Below are 17,499 nucleotides of genomic sequence, written 5' to 3'. Positions count from 1 at the left end.
TGGCATCAAAACAAGTTATTTACTGAGGAAATGTTTATTAATGAAAATACCATACCATTCCAATAAACATCATCTCTTCTATACGTTCTCGCTTAGCCCTCTTACGGACGGAAAATCCTTTCCATGTTTTCTGGATCCTGACAGCCGCAACATCTGCGTCTAAAGTCGGTGCGCCACGATTGGCTGCCAGTCTCTCTCGTTCCTCTTGTAACCGGATCTCTCTCATGAACTTGGCACGCAGCCTGCCTTGACGTGCCCTCTCGTGAACTTGTATAAGGCGAATTGCTTCATCAGGGGTCATTTTCATCTCCTCCTCTTTCTCTTCTTGTGGCCCCATTTTTGCGAGAATCTGGCCAAGTAGTTTCTCACGATCTTGTAACACCTTGCTCCGTTCATTGATAAAATATTTTGGAATTGGTATTTCAATATCTCCCTGTGTATAAAGTAAGATTTAATTTAGGCCTACAATTAATACTAATAATAAAAGCATTTATAATACGCCATATATCCAATGAATGATTGCTCATAGGCGCAGTACATACATGTAAAAAACTATATAAGAATTAAAACAACTTTAGAAAGCAAGTTACAATACATAAAGGTCTACAATAATTGCATTTTATATCATGAAAAATGTCTAATCTGTGAATGTTTTAAAACAAAAATAGATTAGTCATTGTATTAGCTGTTCTCTGCAATTTTAACTCAAGAAAGAACATAAAATGGTGGCTTACTGGTGCTAGTTTCAAATCAGACAAAATATCATCAAAATAATGAAACTCTGAAAGTTCTAGCAGAACAAGCTCATTCTTTAATTCGAGCACTCTTCCCATTACGCCATCAAGCACGTGTCGAATCACTCTCCTCTTTTGCGGATGAACAATCTGGTCGTAGCACTGCTCAAGCTTGTGGAAAATATGGATATACTTGATGTACATAGTTGCTAAGTTCTGAAAGGCGGTGAGACGATCCTTTTCTGGTTTCTGTGGCTCTGCTGGAAGCTCTTGTGTCAAAAGGTCATTCAAACTTGCCTGGGCTTCAACCCATTGTCTCTGATATGCACTAAAAATTAAATGAAATAAAATATTATTATATAACTTAATAAGAATAAAAAGTATGTAAAGTAATATAATATTTATTTATTACTTTATAGGAATCAATTTTAGGCCTACAACACTGCCATTTATTGCCTTAGGCCTCCTATTGAAAAGGAAAACTCATTTTCAGGAGGCCTAGCATCTCTTTTTTTTAATTCACATTTACCCACCACACCACACACTGTGCACAGCACACAAGTACACACAGTACAACTGCTCTCTGTCTACTAAAGTTACTACAATGTTAGTTGTGTTTATGGACGTTTTTTTCTAAAATAAGCCACATAAATGTAATTTACTTACGTGTGAGACATATTTACACGCAATATTTTCTACAAAAAACCAAAAGAAAATATTATTCAACTAACAAAATGATCAAAAAGATCACATCAACAAACTGCTCTCGTTCATTTTGCTGGTGCTGTATGTTGTTGTTGTAATTGTTGTCATAGCAACTTAGAAGGGAGTATAGAGGGCGTTTTACAAAAATAATGTGGGTATTTCCCACGCTTGTTTTTAGAACTACAGTACTTCCGATTTTTCAACGGCGTGGTTTGTTTTCTGTGAGGTAGGCCTACTAAAAGTACTAGAGTAGTACTAGTCCTAGTTGTTTTTTTATAATTTTGTAGTTAGTTTTAGTTTGCAAAAATGATTTGTATTGGTTTTATGAATATGTATCTCTACCTAGCCTAGCTAGTAGTAGGGCTAGGCTACTTTCTAAGCCTGACAGACTTTTTCGACACACAACACAGTGTGTAGGCCTACCCAGCTAGGCCTAGGACATAAAATAGTAATATTATATGGTCTAGGCCAACACGTTTCTTTAAAGATTTGTAGGCCTACTTATTATAGTAATTAAAAGAAACCTGAAAATTGTCATTGTAGATTTTCAAAATGATTTAATTTATTTAATAAATAATAAATAATTTTTTTTTTATAATAAATTTTAATATTTGAATTGGGTTATCAACACACTTAACCGTGCATATGTAATTTTTCAAAATAAGTATCAGTGGTCACTGTTTTTTTCCACCCATTAAATTATTTTTCTCGCCACATTCAACACAACACATTCATTATCAGTAGGTGTACCGGTTCTACTAATAGTTGACCGTTGAATACAATACGCAAGAGACACGGATGAATGCGTTCGTTTCGTTGCTATAATGTTTATCAAACGCATTCGGTTCTGGAATACGACGGCAAGAAATTCAACTTTAAACTTCAATTTTTATCAGTTTCTGAAGGAATTAAGCTTTGAAATTTGCAATATACCCTTAATAATCAATTCCAAACAGATGGCTGCTCTCTGATGGTAAGATTTATTGCTCTAGTAGATATCTGGTGGTATCTGGTGGTGTTTAGTAGGACCCGTAGGCGTACAGTTACACGTCATTAGCATTTCCTGTTCACAACGCCATTTTTTGGCAAACATCATTTCCTTTTTCATTAGGCTATGGTCAATGTTTGCATTCTCTGTTTGGTTCAAATTATTGATTAGATTACGTGGGAAATTCCCAGACAATGTACATTATCTCACTGCATGATTTATTGATTATTATACTCTTCCTGTTTCATTGAAAAATTAGCAATTTCATTGTACTGTAAGTAATTTGTTTTTTAATCATATTGTTAATTGTAATTTATTGTAATTGTTAATTTATGTAAATTAACATTTGTTTAAAACATTGAAAATGCAGTCAGTGTGTTGTATGGCTTATATTGTGCTGGTAGGGCAATTACTGTAATTACTTTATTGGATGATATCAATCATTAATAGGGCTGAACATTAACACACATAAAACACGTCCAGCTACAAAAATCACATTAATAATAATTCTCCTCAGACTGAAGCTTATCAAAAAGTTAAAAAATGTTTGTAATTTGATAGAATAACATTGTTACGCAAAACCATTTAAATCTTGTTTGGCATAACATGAGGTGTGGTACAGGCCTGTAGGGCAGTTTGTCTAATGTTTTTTGAAACAACATTTTTATCGTATTGTATCATTTTCATTTAAATGTTCTTTTGTCAAAGTTAGGTATCCTTGATCTGGTAGACAATAAAATGGTTCTGAGTCTAAAAGATTTTCCTTTCCAAATATTACCATTAATGTGCAAATATAATTGCCTTAAATTGCTCTTTTTTCATGGTTTTCAGTTTCAATATTTTCAAATTTGACAGTTGTAGAAATGACACGTAAAAGAGGGAGGTCGGCTTCTACAAAGCCAAGTAGAACTGAGCGTAAACTTGTAAATCTGTGGAACTGTTTCTTGACGTACTTGTATGAAAAGAACCTGCAACAGTCATGGCAAAGAGAACAGCTGAAAGAGGTTTTCAACGAACAGTTCACAAATGATCCGCTGTTTACCTATGGGCCATGTAAGTACAGTATCATATGCTTAAATTGTTTTGTTTTGTAGAAATTTTATTATAATTTAAAATTTAAAAAAATGTTCCTTGATTCATTTTTATTTTTATGAATTTTATATTGATATTCTTTATTTTTGATTTTGTATGATTTACCTGATTTCAAAGGTTGCAATAAAAGTAATCTTATTTTTAATAAGGTATAAAAGGTTATTCCTAATTATTTAAAGTTTCTTAAACTGACAGGAGAATAAAGTTTTACACATTTATTTTTGGTTAATAATTTCTTTAGATTATGTCTTTGATGAACTCATTACAAGATTAACACGTGGAAAAGCAAAGAAACTCAAATTTGATTCTCAAGGTAAACTTGTTGAAAACAATGTTCCATATGAGAAGATGACGATACCTATGCTTGAACAGAAACGTGATGAAGAACGCGAGAAATTGGAACAGACGATGAAAGATTCGTTGTACTGCGTCTTCTGTGACACGTTTTTTAGAGAGAAAGCAAACAAAAAGGGTCATAAAGAAGGAAGGGGCCATCGCTTGATGATGACTTTACACTACTTCAAACAAAACAGGTAAGTTGTTTCAGTCTTGATCTAAGACTATTTGCAATCACTCAATTAAGTAAGGTTGCTTTTCTTAATTTTTTGTGTGACCACAGTTCAGTATTTTTAGTAAGATTTACATTCATCTCTTCTCACCCTTATTATATAAAGCTGTCATTCTTGCGAGACTGACTTTTAAAAATATTTTTCGTCAATAGAGACAGTTTGCGCAAGGATAAAGAAGGGATAAGGATAACGTCGGAACACGATACCGAAAATGGTGACATTTTTATGGATACGTACAGCAAACATCCAGTTGTTTTTACAATTACTGTGGAAAATCTCAGGTAAATAAAAAAAACAGCTAAGTCAGAGTATCACAATCTACATTAGCACAACCAACTCAATCCGTGGTTCTGGTATTTTCTCAGATAATATTATAAAATAAAGTTTCTAAGCTTTTTAGGCTATCCATGAAAACCCTTTTTGCACCTTAAGTATTATATTTTTTCTAGTTTCACCTTGTAGCGGACCAATAAAATCTTTTTACTTTTTATAGTGATGATAATATTGTTTTGAAGAAATGTGAGTTTATGACATCGAGATCTCAGTTTGAAATTGTTAGACGTCGAAATGATGAAATCATTACACCAAGTAAGACAATTTTTTTTAACATCTTTATGTCTCCAATAACAATATTCTATTTATATTTATTTATTTTGTATTAATATGTGATTTTACTAATAAATTCCTAAAATGACCATTTTGTGTTCTTGCAGATGGACAAATTGCCATAACGGTTCGATGTAATCCACGATACGTCAGCAATTATAGAAACGTGATTGCATTTAATTTTGAACATCCAGATGAAACGGTAAGACTAAGCCAGCATAAATGAACTGCTTCTATTCACAAATTGCAACATTTTTTTTTAAAGTTGAAAGTAAAATATTACTATTATTAAATTATTCTTTTATTTTCAGTCATTCCACATATTTCGATCTATATGTGTACAGTTAAAATCTATACTGACGGATGAACTTCAGGCAACCTCACCGTACGTTAAAATTAAACAAACAAGACGTAGATTCAATGAACTTGAAACAGTTGATGGATTCAGACTACCTCAGTAAGTCAATGACATGAAATTAAAATGTCTGTTTTAAAGATAAAAGTTTTCATGTAATAATAATAATGTTCAATTTAAATAGCGCAAAATGCAGGGTACCTCTAAGCGCTGAACAATCAGCAGAAAATGTAAAAAGCACAAAATTAATTATTGTTGAAAGTACAAATTAAAAAGGTGGGATTTAAGAAACACCTCTCTCCAACTTACCCAACAAGTCAAGGTTGAATTCTATTTTTTCTTTCCTAGGATGAGCTCTGATGGTCTCCAGATGTCTGCTCTTGACAATTATTATGTGCCGAATGAACTGAGATCGAAAATGAAAAGTAAAGATTTAGATGATTCCTTGGAGTAAGTTTGTACTTAACTTTTCTATAACATGATTTTGACTTGCATAATTTATTTTTTAGTTAGCATATTTAGTTGTATATTGTTTAAAGTTTGCTCACTCCTGAGAACAATCAGACATGATCTTTATAGTAATAAATATTGATTAAAACATCAAGAAATAGGTCCATGATCAAAGTATATTGATCGAAACTTTTCAAAACTATGTGGTGTACCACAAACTTTTTATCAACATATTATTAATTAAATGTCACGATTGATTGATTAATAAATGATGTATAATATTATTATACAGTATATAGAATAGGAGGAACACTTTTATACTCGGAGAATTAAACCATTGATTGATAAGTAAGTAAATAATGTCGTATAATAATTTTCCAGAAAAGATTTGAATGAAGACTTGTCCTCTGTGAATTATTCTCAAAAACTGTCCAAATTGTTGCACATTGAAGAGATGCAAATGGAGGTAGACATTCAAATGTACAGAATGGAAGAAGCCAAGTTGACTTACGATACTAACAAACGTTACCTTAGACTTAAGGTTAGTAACTGCACCGGTTCTGGTTTAAGTACAAGAAATTATAATTTTAATATTTGTTTATGTAATGATATTTATCCCAAATTGATATTTAATTTGCACTAGAACACAACGCAAAGACAAATTCAAATGACCCATCATTGTAAATGGTCATTGGTCAATTACTTACATACATCCTTCCATTGCATACTCATGAGAACCAACCTTCAAATAAGTTTATTAAAAATAGATAAAAATATTACTACTATCGTTTTGAAATTTAATAACTGTAAACAATGAACCTTTTTGTCTTAAACTTTTTTGAAAAACTTGTTATTAGTAAATTATTTTCTTAAGGTACCTGGGTTGGCCGAGAATCGCCCTTCAGTACTAAAAGGAGATCATTTGTATGCGACTTCTAAGGACAATCCAACCAAACGTTACAAAGGTTACGTACACCGAGTAGAAATGGAAGAAGTTGTATTGGGATTTCATTCAACGTAAGTTTTTAACTTTGTTTGTCATAAATGATTAATGTTGACGTCATTGACAAACAAAGTTTTAAGATTCCTATATAATCATCAATAACTTATGAAATTTGAATTTGACAAAATATTTGATTTTGTTTTTATAGGTTTGTGAGTTCTTTCATTCCACAAATGAAATTTATGATAGATTTTACATTCAATCGTCTACCCTTAAAGTTACAGCATCTAGCTGTAACTAAGGCCATTCCCAACCAGCTTACAACCACACTCTTTCCCAGTGAAGAAACTAGTTCAAGGCGAGGAACACTTTATGATTCAAAAAAACGCATGTAAGTAAGATAATAGAGGATTATCAGTATTATTTTTACAACTCTCCCAACATCAGACTTCCATAAAAAAAGTTATTTAGGAACAAAAATTCAGCTGCAACACAAAATTACGACGGTTGACGGCTGCGGAGCTCGAGTCAACTACACTGCAATAACGTTTAAATTGACCGTCAGTGCCCATTGCATTTTTGGTAATGTTAGCGATTTGCGTTAACGACCATCCACCGTTTTAAGCGAATTTTCTTTTTCTGTTTGTACGTTTATTGATATTGATGAATTTTCCGAAATGGATTAAACCACTATATTTTTAATCTATTTTGATACGATTTGTTTGGCACTATGCAGCAGAAACAGACCCCTAGCAATAATAGACTTCTTGGATACAAGAAATATTTTCATAAAATAATAACATTCTGTTTTGAAGGCTCCTATTTGATCGAAGTCTAGAAACTAATCCAGAACAATGTGCAGCTGTTAGACACATCACAGAAGGGGTGTCAAGGCCAGCCCCTTACCTTGTGTTTGGACCTCCTGGTACTGGTAAGACTGTCACCATAGTGGAAGCTATTAGACAGGTTAGTAGATTACCACACATATTTGTACATTTAGAATAATACTTTTTTAGATCTAATTTAAGGTCAAAAACTACATTGTTGTAAGAATTAATACTATATGGTCCTATTCAGATAACTTGAAATGACCTGATTTAATTTTTTTAAAGTAATATATATGCAATATTTTTACAAAACGTCACAAATTGTAGGGAATGGGTCTTTAACTAGCTACTAAACAACTTTTTTTATAGGTGTATAGTAAATTAGAAAATAGTGTTATCTTGGCGTGTGCTCCGTCTAACAGCGCTGCAGATCTGATAGCAGCAAGGATATTGAAGTATGGTACTGTTGCTAAGTCTACAATGTTCCGCATGAATGCCCGCAGTCGTCACATGGGCACCATTGATACAGTCCTCATGGTTGGTATTGTTTATTTATTATTACTGTATACTTTATATTTGTTTTTTTGTAAAGTAGGAACACATTGCTTTCAATTTAGACTAACTGTTTGAGGTAGGTAGCTTTACTCTCATTCACATGAGGTGATATCTCAGTACTCTCTTTGAAATAAGATAAGGGTTGCTCCTTTTTATGCTAACCCTAGTAGACATGTTGTGGACAATATTCATTTCTTTTACAGCATCATAAGTGAACATGTATGGAATTTTTTGAGAATAAATGATATTGTAAATGCACTAATATAAAAATATGTATATTTTTATATAACTTTTTCGAAAATGGTTTTATGCTGTTTGTTGCCTTTAGGAAGACAAACTATTATATTTTTGACAATCAAGTTATCTTGAATCTAGAAGAAGATATTAGTACTTAATATACTATTAAGTGATCGTTTTGATTATGATGTCATAATCATGCAATATTTTGATATTATTTCTACAGGATTCTGGATGCTGCAACTATAAAGATGGAGAAAATTATTTTCCTGCCAAAGAAATAATACAAAATTATAGAATAGTTGTGACTACACTCTGCACAGCAGGAAGGTTAGTTCACCTTTTACTGTTGGGTAACAATAATAATAATGGTACAGTATTTAAGTTTTATGAGAAAAGAGTTTTTTTCACTCTAAATTTAAACTTCTTGTTGTTTTTTCTAGACTTGCACAGGCTAGTTTTTCAAGAGATCACTTCACTCACATTTTCATTGATGAGGCAGGCCATGCTCAGGAACCTGAGGCCATCATCCCTATTTTCAACTTACTGAACCCTGACAATCCTCATGGAGGGCAACTTGTACTGGCTGGCGACCCAAAACAACTCGGTCCTGTGCTTCGCTCTTCCTACGCCATCAAGTACGGCCTGGGTATGAAATTTCTTTTTTTTTCTTGCACATGAAAACATTAACAAATGTAACTGCACTATACATGCTTGCATTGCTAATGTGTCTCATCCTGGTCCTGCTAGGGAGATCAGCCCACACTACAACAAAGTTTTTTACATTTGTTTTTTTTTTGTGTTTTCTATTGTGCACGGCCTTATTGAAAAACAACTTTCAGTTGAGTTAAGTATCCATGAATAAATAAAGCTTATTATTATTATTAAGTATTTTTCAAACACTTTTTTTGCATATGATTTCAGCTACATCTTTATTGGAGAGGTTAATGAATTCAAATCCATTGTATGCCCGTAAGGAAGAAGGTGAACACTACAATCCAAAAGTTTTGACAAAATTACTGAAGAACTACCGATCGCATCCCAGTATTTTGGAGTTGCCGAATGAGCTGTTTTATGACAATGAGCTTGAAGCCAATGCTGATATAGCCATGAGAGAAACAATGTGTAACTGGGAAGAACTACCGAAGAAGGTAAGATGCATGTGAGTGTTCTATACCAAATGGTGTGAATGTCTTGTCTTCCCCTTGCTCATTGAACTTAATAATAATAATAACACCCGTTTTGAATTTACCTAATTTTGAGAGCTGAATGCTTGGATGATTAGTGTTCTTGTCAATATGAAATCCATATATAAAACCTAACCTGATTCTAGGTTTCATTTATTATATTTATTCAGTTATAACAATAATAACTGGGGCCTGCACTAAAAGCAAAAGCTTGTCTCATGAGGGCCCAGACAATGAAAAGAAATATAAAACAATAAAATAAGTAAAATAGAAAGAGATAAAATATTGAGCATAACAAATGTTTAAATGGCTAATAGGTAGCGTTTTACAGATTTTTGGATCAAACTTATATGCCTGAAACTTTGTTTAAATATCATGGATTTAACCCTTCTATAATTAATGATAATGTAATATGTTGTATTCTGATATAAATATGTATCTCTCGCAGAATTTCCCAATGATTTTCCATGGCGTGGACGGCAATGACGAGAGGGAAGGGAATAGTCCGTCATTTTTCAACAAAAGTGAAGCTGCTACTGTACTGGATTACGTAGACAATCTAATGAAAGGAAAGCATTCTGGGAAGAAGATACAACAGGCTGACATTGGAATTATATCCCCATACCGCAAACAGGTAGGATTGGTGTACCAATCCAAGGGTCCTGGGTTCAAGTCCTGTCACGTCAGGATTTGTTGTAATGACAAATTACAACTCCACTCCCAAAGACTTGTAATAAGACTTTGTATATGTAGAGCACCTTGTGTATATGTTTTTCTTGTGAACAGGATTGCCACCTTTAAGAAAGATAGTGAATTAATTTGCTTATGGTTGTCATTGGTAATTTGCCTAAATATTTAAAAACAAAGTACAGTATAGTTTTTCATGAGTCCAATTTTGATGTGTAAATGTGTAAATTTTAGTATTGTTCTTCTCTACTCTAAATCCTTGTCTACACTATCAAACTTTATGTGACAAAAAAATGTGATATGCCCATATGGACATGATGATGCCATATCACTACTATATCTGGGCATATCACTACCATATTTGGGCACATCACACTTTTTGTCAAACTAGTTTGATAGTGTAGACAGAGAACTTAAGATTAATGAGTTTAAGTTGCTTCATAAAAAAAAAAGTAAATAATTAATAAGTTTTGTTTTACTAACAAAAGATACTGTGTTTTGGTTCAGGTTCAAAAGATACAACAGGCTCTTAAGAGTCGTAATTATAAAGACATCAAAGTAGGCTCCGTGGAGGAGTTTCAAGGTCAGGAAAGACTCGTCATCATCGTTTCAACAGTCCGTAGCAACAAAGAAGACTACTTGAAGATTGACAGAGATTTCAAACTGGGCTTCTTAGACAACCCTAAGGTATTTTTTGTTTAAATTTCCCAAATTTTAATTCAATTTTTTTTCTGTGCCCTCCAATTTATGATGTATCTTTTTTCAATCTGTATACATTTTCAATATTTATTAATTTCATTTATTAAAAAAAATATGTAATTAAGTAAAGTTTATATTTACCAGTCAACGCAAGAAGGTGTCATTATTTGTACATTAATTTAAATATAACGTATATTTTTAAAACAGAGATTTAATGTTGCAATTACTCGTGCAAAAGCTTTGCTGATTGTTGTTGGAAACCCAGTAGTGCTGAGCAAAGATAGCAATTGGAAAAGGTTGGTATATGACTTAATTTGAACAATGTTTCTGTTCAATTTATTGATTAATTAATTCATCAAACAACAGTCTCATCAAATCAAATCTTTATTCGTGTTGTGTCCGTTGGATATTGTGTTCTGCCAACAGAGCAAACAGAATTTCTATGTTGTTTTTTTTAAATAAATGATACTTGACTTGACTTACTCTGATTGATTGATTGATGTGGTTTTTTTTTATCAGATTGATTAAGTTCTGTAAAGACAATGGCGGTACCAGAGGTGAACTGTTTCACATTGATGATGATGAAGAAACTCTATTGAGGCAATTTGACAGATTACGTCTCACGGCTAAAGGTTAGAGTTTGTAAAAGGTCTTAAGCTCTGTCTACACTATCAAACTAGTTTGACAAAAAAAGTGTGATGTGCCCAAATATGGTAGTGGTATGCTTAAATATGGTAGTGATATGATATCATCATGTCCATATATGGGCACATAGCATTTTGTTAGTGTAGACAGAGCTTTATATGCATTCCTTAAGTAGGGGTATAGAACTGTGCAAAGGTGTCCTTTTATTTTCTATTTTCCTGATTTATGTTACTTGCACCCAGTAAAGCGTGGTTCCCATTAGAGACGCAAGGCAAGGACGTACACGCATTGCAAGCGAGTTGACCAATGACAAGACACTGTTGAATAATCCATCGCTTGTGATTGGTGAAATCGATAGTGGGAACCAAGATTTACTATGTGTACTCATTAGTTCCTTTAATTACAATGTTATGATATTACAATATTATGATTTGTAATAAAGACGAAAATAGGTATATAGTTAACTAGGTTATATTAATTATTTGCGTCAAATCAATTACCGTGTTTTAATTGACATATATCTTTTATTTGTGGAAAACAATTATTAAATAATTGTTTGTTTTCATTCATTTCACAGCTCTTGAAGCAGAAGTAGAAATGGAAATCAGTCACATTGCTCAGCAGAATGAACCTGAATGGAGATCAGAAATTTAAAGTGTTGAAAATCAGTATTGCATGTGGTTTATGGTATCTCACTGTAAAGCAACACAATTACATATTATAGCATTATGGCACAGTTATGGTGTTGACTCAGAATATGACAATCATATAGTGGGGTGGCTAGATCTTTTTTCAATTTATTTTAAGGATGTGTGGCGCAGTGTGTTGGGCGTTGGACTACTGATCGTGAGATCGCGGTTCGATTCCATCTCTGCCACATTGCTTGTATCCAATAGGCAAGATACTTTACTTACGTTTGCCTCTCTCCACCCAAGTGTATAAATGGGTATCCGGTTAGACCAAGACACAACTTTGTGTTGATTACTAGCTGCATTATGGGAGTGTTTCCACACGTGTTTGATGCAAAAAATGACTGGGGTAATAATGTTCAGCGTTTAGAGGTTTCACAACATTAGGCGCAATATAAATCCATTATTTTTATTATTTTCATAAGATACATCATTATGTATCTCCTTACTTGGTTACTGTACATTAAAATCTGTCTTTCTTATCTCCAGTGGTCGTGTTCACTATTCACACTTAGGCTAAGAGAAACACTTGACTTAAGTGAAATATTTAATATTTAAGGGAAATATCTCACTTAAGTGTGATTGGTGAATACGGCCACTGCTTCTTACTTCTGATCTTTCTGACGTTTTATTATATTATCTCTACATAGTGCATAAATATGGGTTGCACCAAATTCACATATAAAATCTGCTACATATTAACACTATTTATAGAAAATATTCTATAAATGCTGGGATAGTGTCGTACCATACTTAGTACAAAACACCAAGGTAGACTGTTGTTACAAAGTTGCTTTATTTTTAACCAATTATTATATTTTTTTTAATTGACAATTTTTAATTGATTGAATATTTTAAAATAAATTTAAAAACCTCATATAATACATTTTAATGTCCAGTTTGTACTACTATATTTAAACTGGAAATTCAATTTATAGGATTTTAAAATATATGTGAAATAAACTATTTTAATATTTAGTGTTTAAGATAATTAAATATTTTACTGAATTGTGAATGATATTTTAAGAACATTTTTGGATTTATGAATAAGAATGGTTCTATTTTTGTCTTAGAATAAATGGTTATAATATTGGTGATAGTCAGTTGTTTTAAACTTCAATCTGCCTTACTATAAAGTTGATTAAGTAAAAGATATATGTTGAGTTAATTACAAGAAGTTCAAGAGTATTTTCAATAGCTTATATGAATACCAGACTTCCTTATTTGTATACCAGCCTTCCTTATATGTATAAATGACTTCCTTATATGTATACCAGCCTTCCTTATATGTATACCAGCCTTCCTTATATGGATACTAGTCTTCCATCATTGTCATTTATAGCATCATCATCACCATCATCGTAATCATCATCATCGTAATCATCATCATCTCCGTCATCATCATCATCATCATCTCCATCATCATCATCTCCATCATCGTTATCATCATCATCATCATCTCCATCATCATCATCTCCATCATCGTTATCATCATCATCTCCATCATCGTCATCATCATCGTTATCATCTCCATCATCGTCATTGAAATCACTGCCTTCCCTATATGCAATATTTTCTATGCATGTCGTAGACTTAACGGTTTTAAATTGTATATACAAGTCGCATAGCATAACAAAAGAATGAAATCTAAAGAAGATCAGGACAGGAAAAATGATTGTGCTTAGAATAGCCCAGTTAGAAGTCCCAAAAAACATGCTGTTCGTTGGCGAATCTTCATCTGGATGTACAGTGCCGGCAAAGCTGTTGTTTATCCACTGTGCAACATTACAAATAGCCAGGTATAGGATGGTTTCTCTTAAGTGGTACGATTTGGTGTCGGGAATTCGGCGATGCGCTGCGATAATAAATGTTACCTGGAACCAAACGCACAAAGTATCAAAGAAGGCTGTGTTTATATTTACTATACAGACTGGTATGCTAATGACAACTTGTTCAATGCTCTTTGTAACAGTGATTGCGTCTATGGTATCATTGTGCCAGAGAGAAACGTTATTGAGCGTTGTTAGTTCTTGTTCGTGTGTCAATATCCAAAGGTCTCCAACAGACGATATGAAGACACAAGAAGTAAAAAACATTGCGCCAATTGTAGATAACATTAACAAAATCTCGTCTGCAGTGAGAGATTTGATTTCTTTATACTGATGAGTTAGAGTTAGTTTGAATCCAATAAGACAGACAATTATTATTTGAATTGTGAGAGCAAACTCAGTAGCACTGTGCAGTATTCTCCTTACAGGAATCTGGTCATCAAAAAGAAGAGCTGATGTGGCCAAATAGAAAACGCAAGCAACAATCGCAATCACAATAGACGACGGACGGTTTTTCATTCTGTGACGAGATGATTGTGTTACACTGGTGTGAACACCATCATCATTTCTGTTTCCTGAGGAAGACATATCAACATCTACTTGATTTGTTGCCACACTCTCATAGTCATTACGCTGACGCCTACGCCCAGTAGCAAACGACTGACTACTTAGAGTTCCCCATAACATGAAAAGACTTCCAGCTGCCAAAAGAGAATACTCAGCTACTATAGGAATGAAAACATACTTTGAGTTTTCTACGAAATTATCTATTATAGTTTCTGACCGGTTACACAATGTTTTAATTTGTTCCTCGTAATCAGCTGGTTCCTTACTTTCCAGTGATACTTCTTTCTGTTTTGGCGATATTCGTTCTATCGACTCAGAAATGGTTACCTTGAACCAGCAGGCCACATTAGCCGCGATAATCACTATAAGACTATAGCGAAAGAAGCATGTACTTATAAACCGTGATGCCTTAAACACGCGAAAGAATACCATCTGCACACTTATGAATACAATACATTCGAAATAAAAAATCACTGATGTTACACTTCTCAGAAAGAGAATGTCACTAATCGAGTACCTTATACATTCCAGTATTTCAATAAAGTTCATTAGTGAGAAAACGATTACTCCCACTCCAAGAAGATATAACCCATATAAAGCAAACTCCTGCTGCTGTTGAAATGTTTCTTGATTCGTGATAAAACTAAGTTTGCCTTCATCCTCCCACTGGCATCGACGATAGATGTAGTAAAGCATAAACATGATTGCTAAAGCCAGCACACTGATAATCACCATGTTAGAAAGTTCATCGTGGATAGGTTTACTCTCCACAAAAGTAGAGATATTTATACTTATGTACAAACAAGTTAGAATGTTGAGTAGCAATAGTGAGGAATATCTCCCATCTCCGTGGGTACTTTGATTGGCCGAACGCTGTCCAGAAGTAAACGGCATTAACAGAATATTGAGAAGGGCCATCTTCAAGTCCGTTCAGAAGTAAAGTTGATCTGCTGCGGCGACAGGAACATTTACCTTTTAAATAAATATTAAGACGATTCCGCTAATGGAAATACCCGAGTAGTTTATTTTCATCTCTTCCGCTATTTTTTTTAGAAGTCCTATTAACCAATCAGATTCAATAGATTTTTGCTGACGTATCTCCTTGTAACATGTACTTTTTTCTGTCCAGACCTTTTACATAGCTCTTTCAGCTTCCTGTCACGTTTCTCTTTTTCTGTTATTGTTTTTTTATCATAAAGTGTAGTAGGCCTATTCTCCAATAGGCTACTAAATACTCCTTATAACGCGCGCGCGTGATTCGTCACTGGTTTTTCTTATAGATACATTAATATTACGAAATAATGAAGACACTCTTGATATCCCATCCACAATCGCTATTAGAGATTGTTATACTGTTCTATATGTTTGCAATGTTTTACTTTATCATCAAAGATCTATTATTTATAATTTACTCATAGTTAATAATCGTCATGATACTCCCACTTTCAAGCATCTTCGCTCCAGTAATGATATTTTAAAATTTTGCATCCCGAACAGATTCACTAGAACTTGGAATTCCATACCCAATGAGATTCGCGATATTTTTGTTAATGGTTCATTTATTAATTTTAAATTATCTCTAAAGCTATATTTTAAATGTCGGAGAGAAACTTTTTAACTTTTTAAATCTATGTTATTTTGTATATATTCTTGGTTTTTTTTGTAATTTTTGTGTTGGAGAGACACACCTTACCGGTGACAGCATTTTGTTTAATGCTTTTGTCTCTCCTCGGCTTCGTGTCTTGTACTTCATATATATATATATATATTTCTATGTTTTTGTAATTATTATTTTATGTTTATTGCCGAAATGAATAAAATAAAAAAAAGAAAATTATAATCATTGAGTTCACCTGCTCTTATAGAGTAAAAACATACATTAATATTACGAAATAGAAAATTGAACATAATTGTTGCCGGATAGTGGTGGTGGTAGTCAATCATCAGAAAACTTACTTTCCGTGTCGGACAATTCGGAATAATTCTGGGAGAATCCTGGGAATTATTCTATAGACACTCATTCAAATATCCAGGATTTCAACCCCATTTATATAAACAATACGAATGTTAAACATAGCAATACTAGATTATTCACCTCCGTTTTCTGTTTCGCTAATAACTAATACGCAAGTAAACGTCTCTTCCTGTAGATATACTAAAAATAGAACAGGGTAGGCCTAAATTATAAATATCTCTGTGGGTAATTCCAAACAATACATGAACGAACATGGGAACTTAATTATTAGATATGGTTTACTTTCAAGAAACATTGAATCATCCTGTCATTTAGGACGATGCCTTGGTCGTCGATTAAAAGACAGCTATCACTCGACATATCACCAATATTATCACTCAAGAAAACACGGTTTCACATTCATGATTTACAATAAATGTCACAAAAAGTTGATAGTAGGCTTTACATTTGCACGTACACGGGACTCTATGTTTCCATTGGAATATGTATAACATTCAAATGTTTTAATTCTAAAATAGAATTAGCTAACTATTATGTTACATCAACACTTCAGAAGGCAAAAGCCTCTCTGTGTAGCTGGTTCCCACTCTCGTACTCGTTTGTTTCACGGTGATGGTAGGCCTATCACCTGTGGGCCTAGTGAGTGTCCCAAAGGGGGTTCTAGGCTACTGTGTCGCCTATCATTTATGTTAAACTGTTTATGTTTGATTATATAACATACTGATTTATGATCATATGTTTTTTTTACATTACTACATTTATTGTACATGGCTTGCCCGCCACAAGTGTCAATTGTTGATGTCTAACTTTTAGGGCTCAGCCTCTTCGTTTTAGCTTTTTTATTTTGAAGCAAAAGTATATTAATTATTATTTTCAATACTTTATTTTTGTCAAAAATTAATGTTTAGGTTTTATTTAGAGGAGGAAATAAATGTTACTTGAAATGAAAATTAAATGATATTGATAATTAGTTATTTGATATTAATCAATTGTAATTAAGGAGTTTAAGGCACATGGCTGTAGTTTACTTAAGTTAAGTAAACTAACTTAAGTTATTTCTGTCCTTCCACTACGTATTACCTCATTACCTGCAAGTAGATTCCAGGGACATATATCCGATTCAGCGAATTACAAAAATAAAATTCCCCTAGATTTGCATA

At 33.1% G+C, this 17,499-nt stretch overlaps 4 protein-coding genes across 7 annotated transcripts in view; 1 reads left to right on the top strand and 3 right to left on the bottom strand.

Annotated features, from left to right (window-relative positions):
* The window catches only part of LOC144855725 (dynein regulatory complex protein 11-like), a 45,926-nt gene extending 44,390 nt beyond the window's left edge, over nt 1-1,536 (bottom strand). For all 3 annotated transcript variants that reach the window (XM_078713645.1, XM_078713643.1, XM_078713644.1), the window contains exons 1-3: nt 1,401-1,536; nt 735-1,062; nt 56-433 (exon numbers count right to left, since the gene is read on the bottom strand). In XM_078713645.1, the coding sequence (XP_078569771.1) occupies nt 56-433; nt 735-1,062; nt 1,401-1,411 (717 nt within the window). In that variant the 5' untranslated portion in view covers nt 1,412-1,536. The remainder of the gene's footprint in view (nt 1-55; nt 434-734; nt 1,063-1,400) is intronic.
* LOC144855740 (thioredoxin-like protein 4B) overlaps nt 1-17,499 on the bottom strand; it is a 57,991-nt gene that overhangs the window by 31,405 nt on the left and 9,087 nt on the right. The gene's annotated exons all lie outside the window — the stretch shown is intronic.
* Nucleotides 1,602-12,949, top strand: LOC144855724 (putative helicase MOV-10). 2 transcript variants are annotated; one of them, XM_078713641.1, is made up of 21 exons: nt 1,602-1,665; nt 3,283-3,480; nt 3,761-4,052; nt 4,241-4,369; nt 4,582-4,676; nt 4,802-4,896; nt 5,006-5,151; nt 5,398-5,499; nt 5,881-6,040; nt 6,374-6,516; nt 6,651-6,833; nt 7,258-7,408; nt 7,639-7,806; nt 8,288-8,391; nt 8,505-8,710; nt 8,986-9,212; nt 9,697-9,882; nt 10,443-10,622; nt 10,842-10,930; nt 11,154-11,266; nt 11,857-12,949. In XM_078713641.1, exons 2-21 carry the CDS (start codon nt 3,291-3,293, stop codon nt 11,931-11,933), a joined length of 3,036 nt encoding a protein of 1,011 aa, XP_078569767.1. In that variant the 5' UTR covers nt 1,602-1,665; nt 3,283-3,290; the 3' UTR covers nt 11,934-12,949. The 2 variants fall into 2 exon arrangements, with proteins under 2 accessions (XP_078569767.1, XP_078569768.1); XM_078713642.1 differs by lacking the exon at nt 1,602-1,665 and having other exon boundaries at nt 3,222-3,480.
* Nucleotides 12,993-14,097, bottom strand: LOC144855734 (uncharacterized). The gene is made up of 2 exons (XM_078713656.1): nt 13,247-14,097; nt 12,993-13,183 (listed from the first exon to the last, which is right to left on the bottom strand). The coding sequence occupies exon 1, from the start codon at nt 14,083-14,085 to the stop codon at nt 13,273-13,275; it is 813 nt and encodes a 270-aa protein (XP_078569782.1). The 5' UTR covers nt 14,086-14,097; the 3' UTR covers nt 12,993-13,183; nt 13,247-13,272.

Source organism: Antedon bifida, chromosome 11, assembly GCF_963402885.1.
Source record: "Antedon bifida chromosome 11, ecAntBifi1.1, whole genome shotgun sequence".
In the NCBI taxonomy this organism is placed as follows: Eukaryota; Metazoa; Echinodermata; class Crinoidea; order Comatulida; family Antedonidae; genus Antedon; species Antedon bifida.
This window is presented reverse-complemented; position numbering and strand designations above follow the sequence as displayed.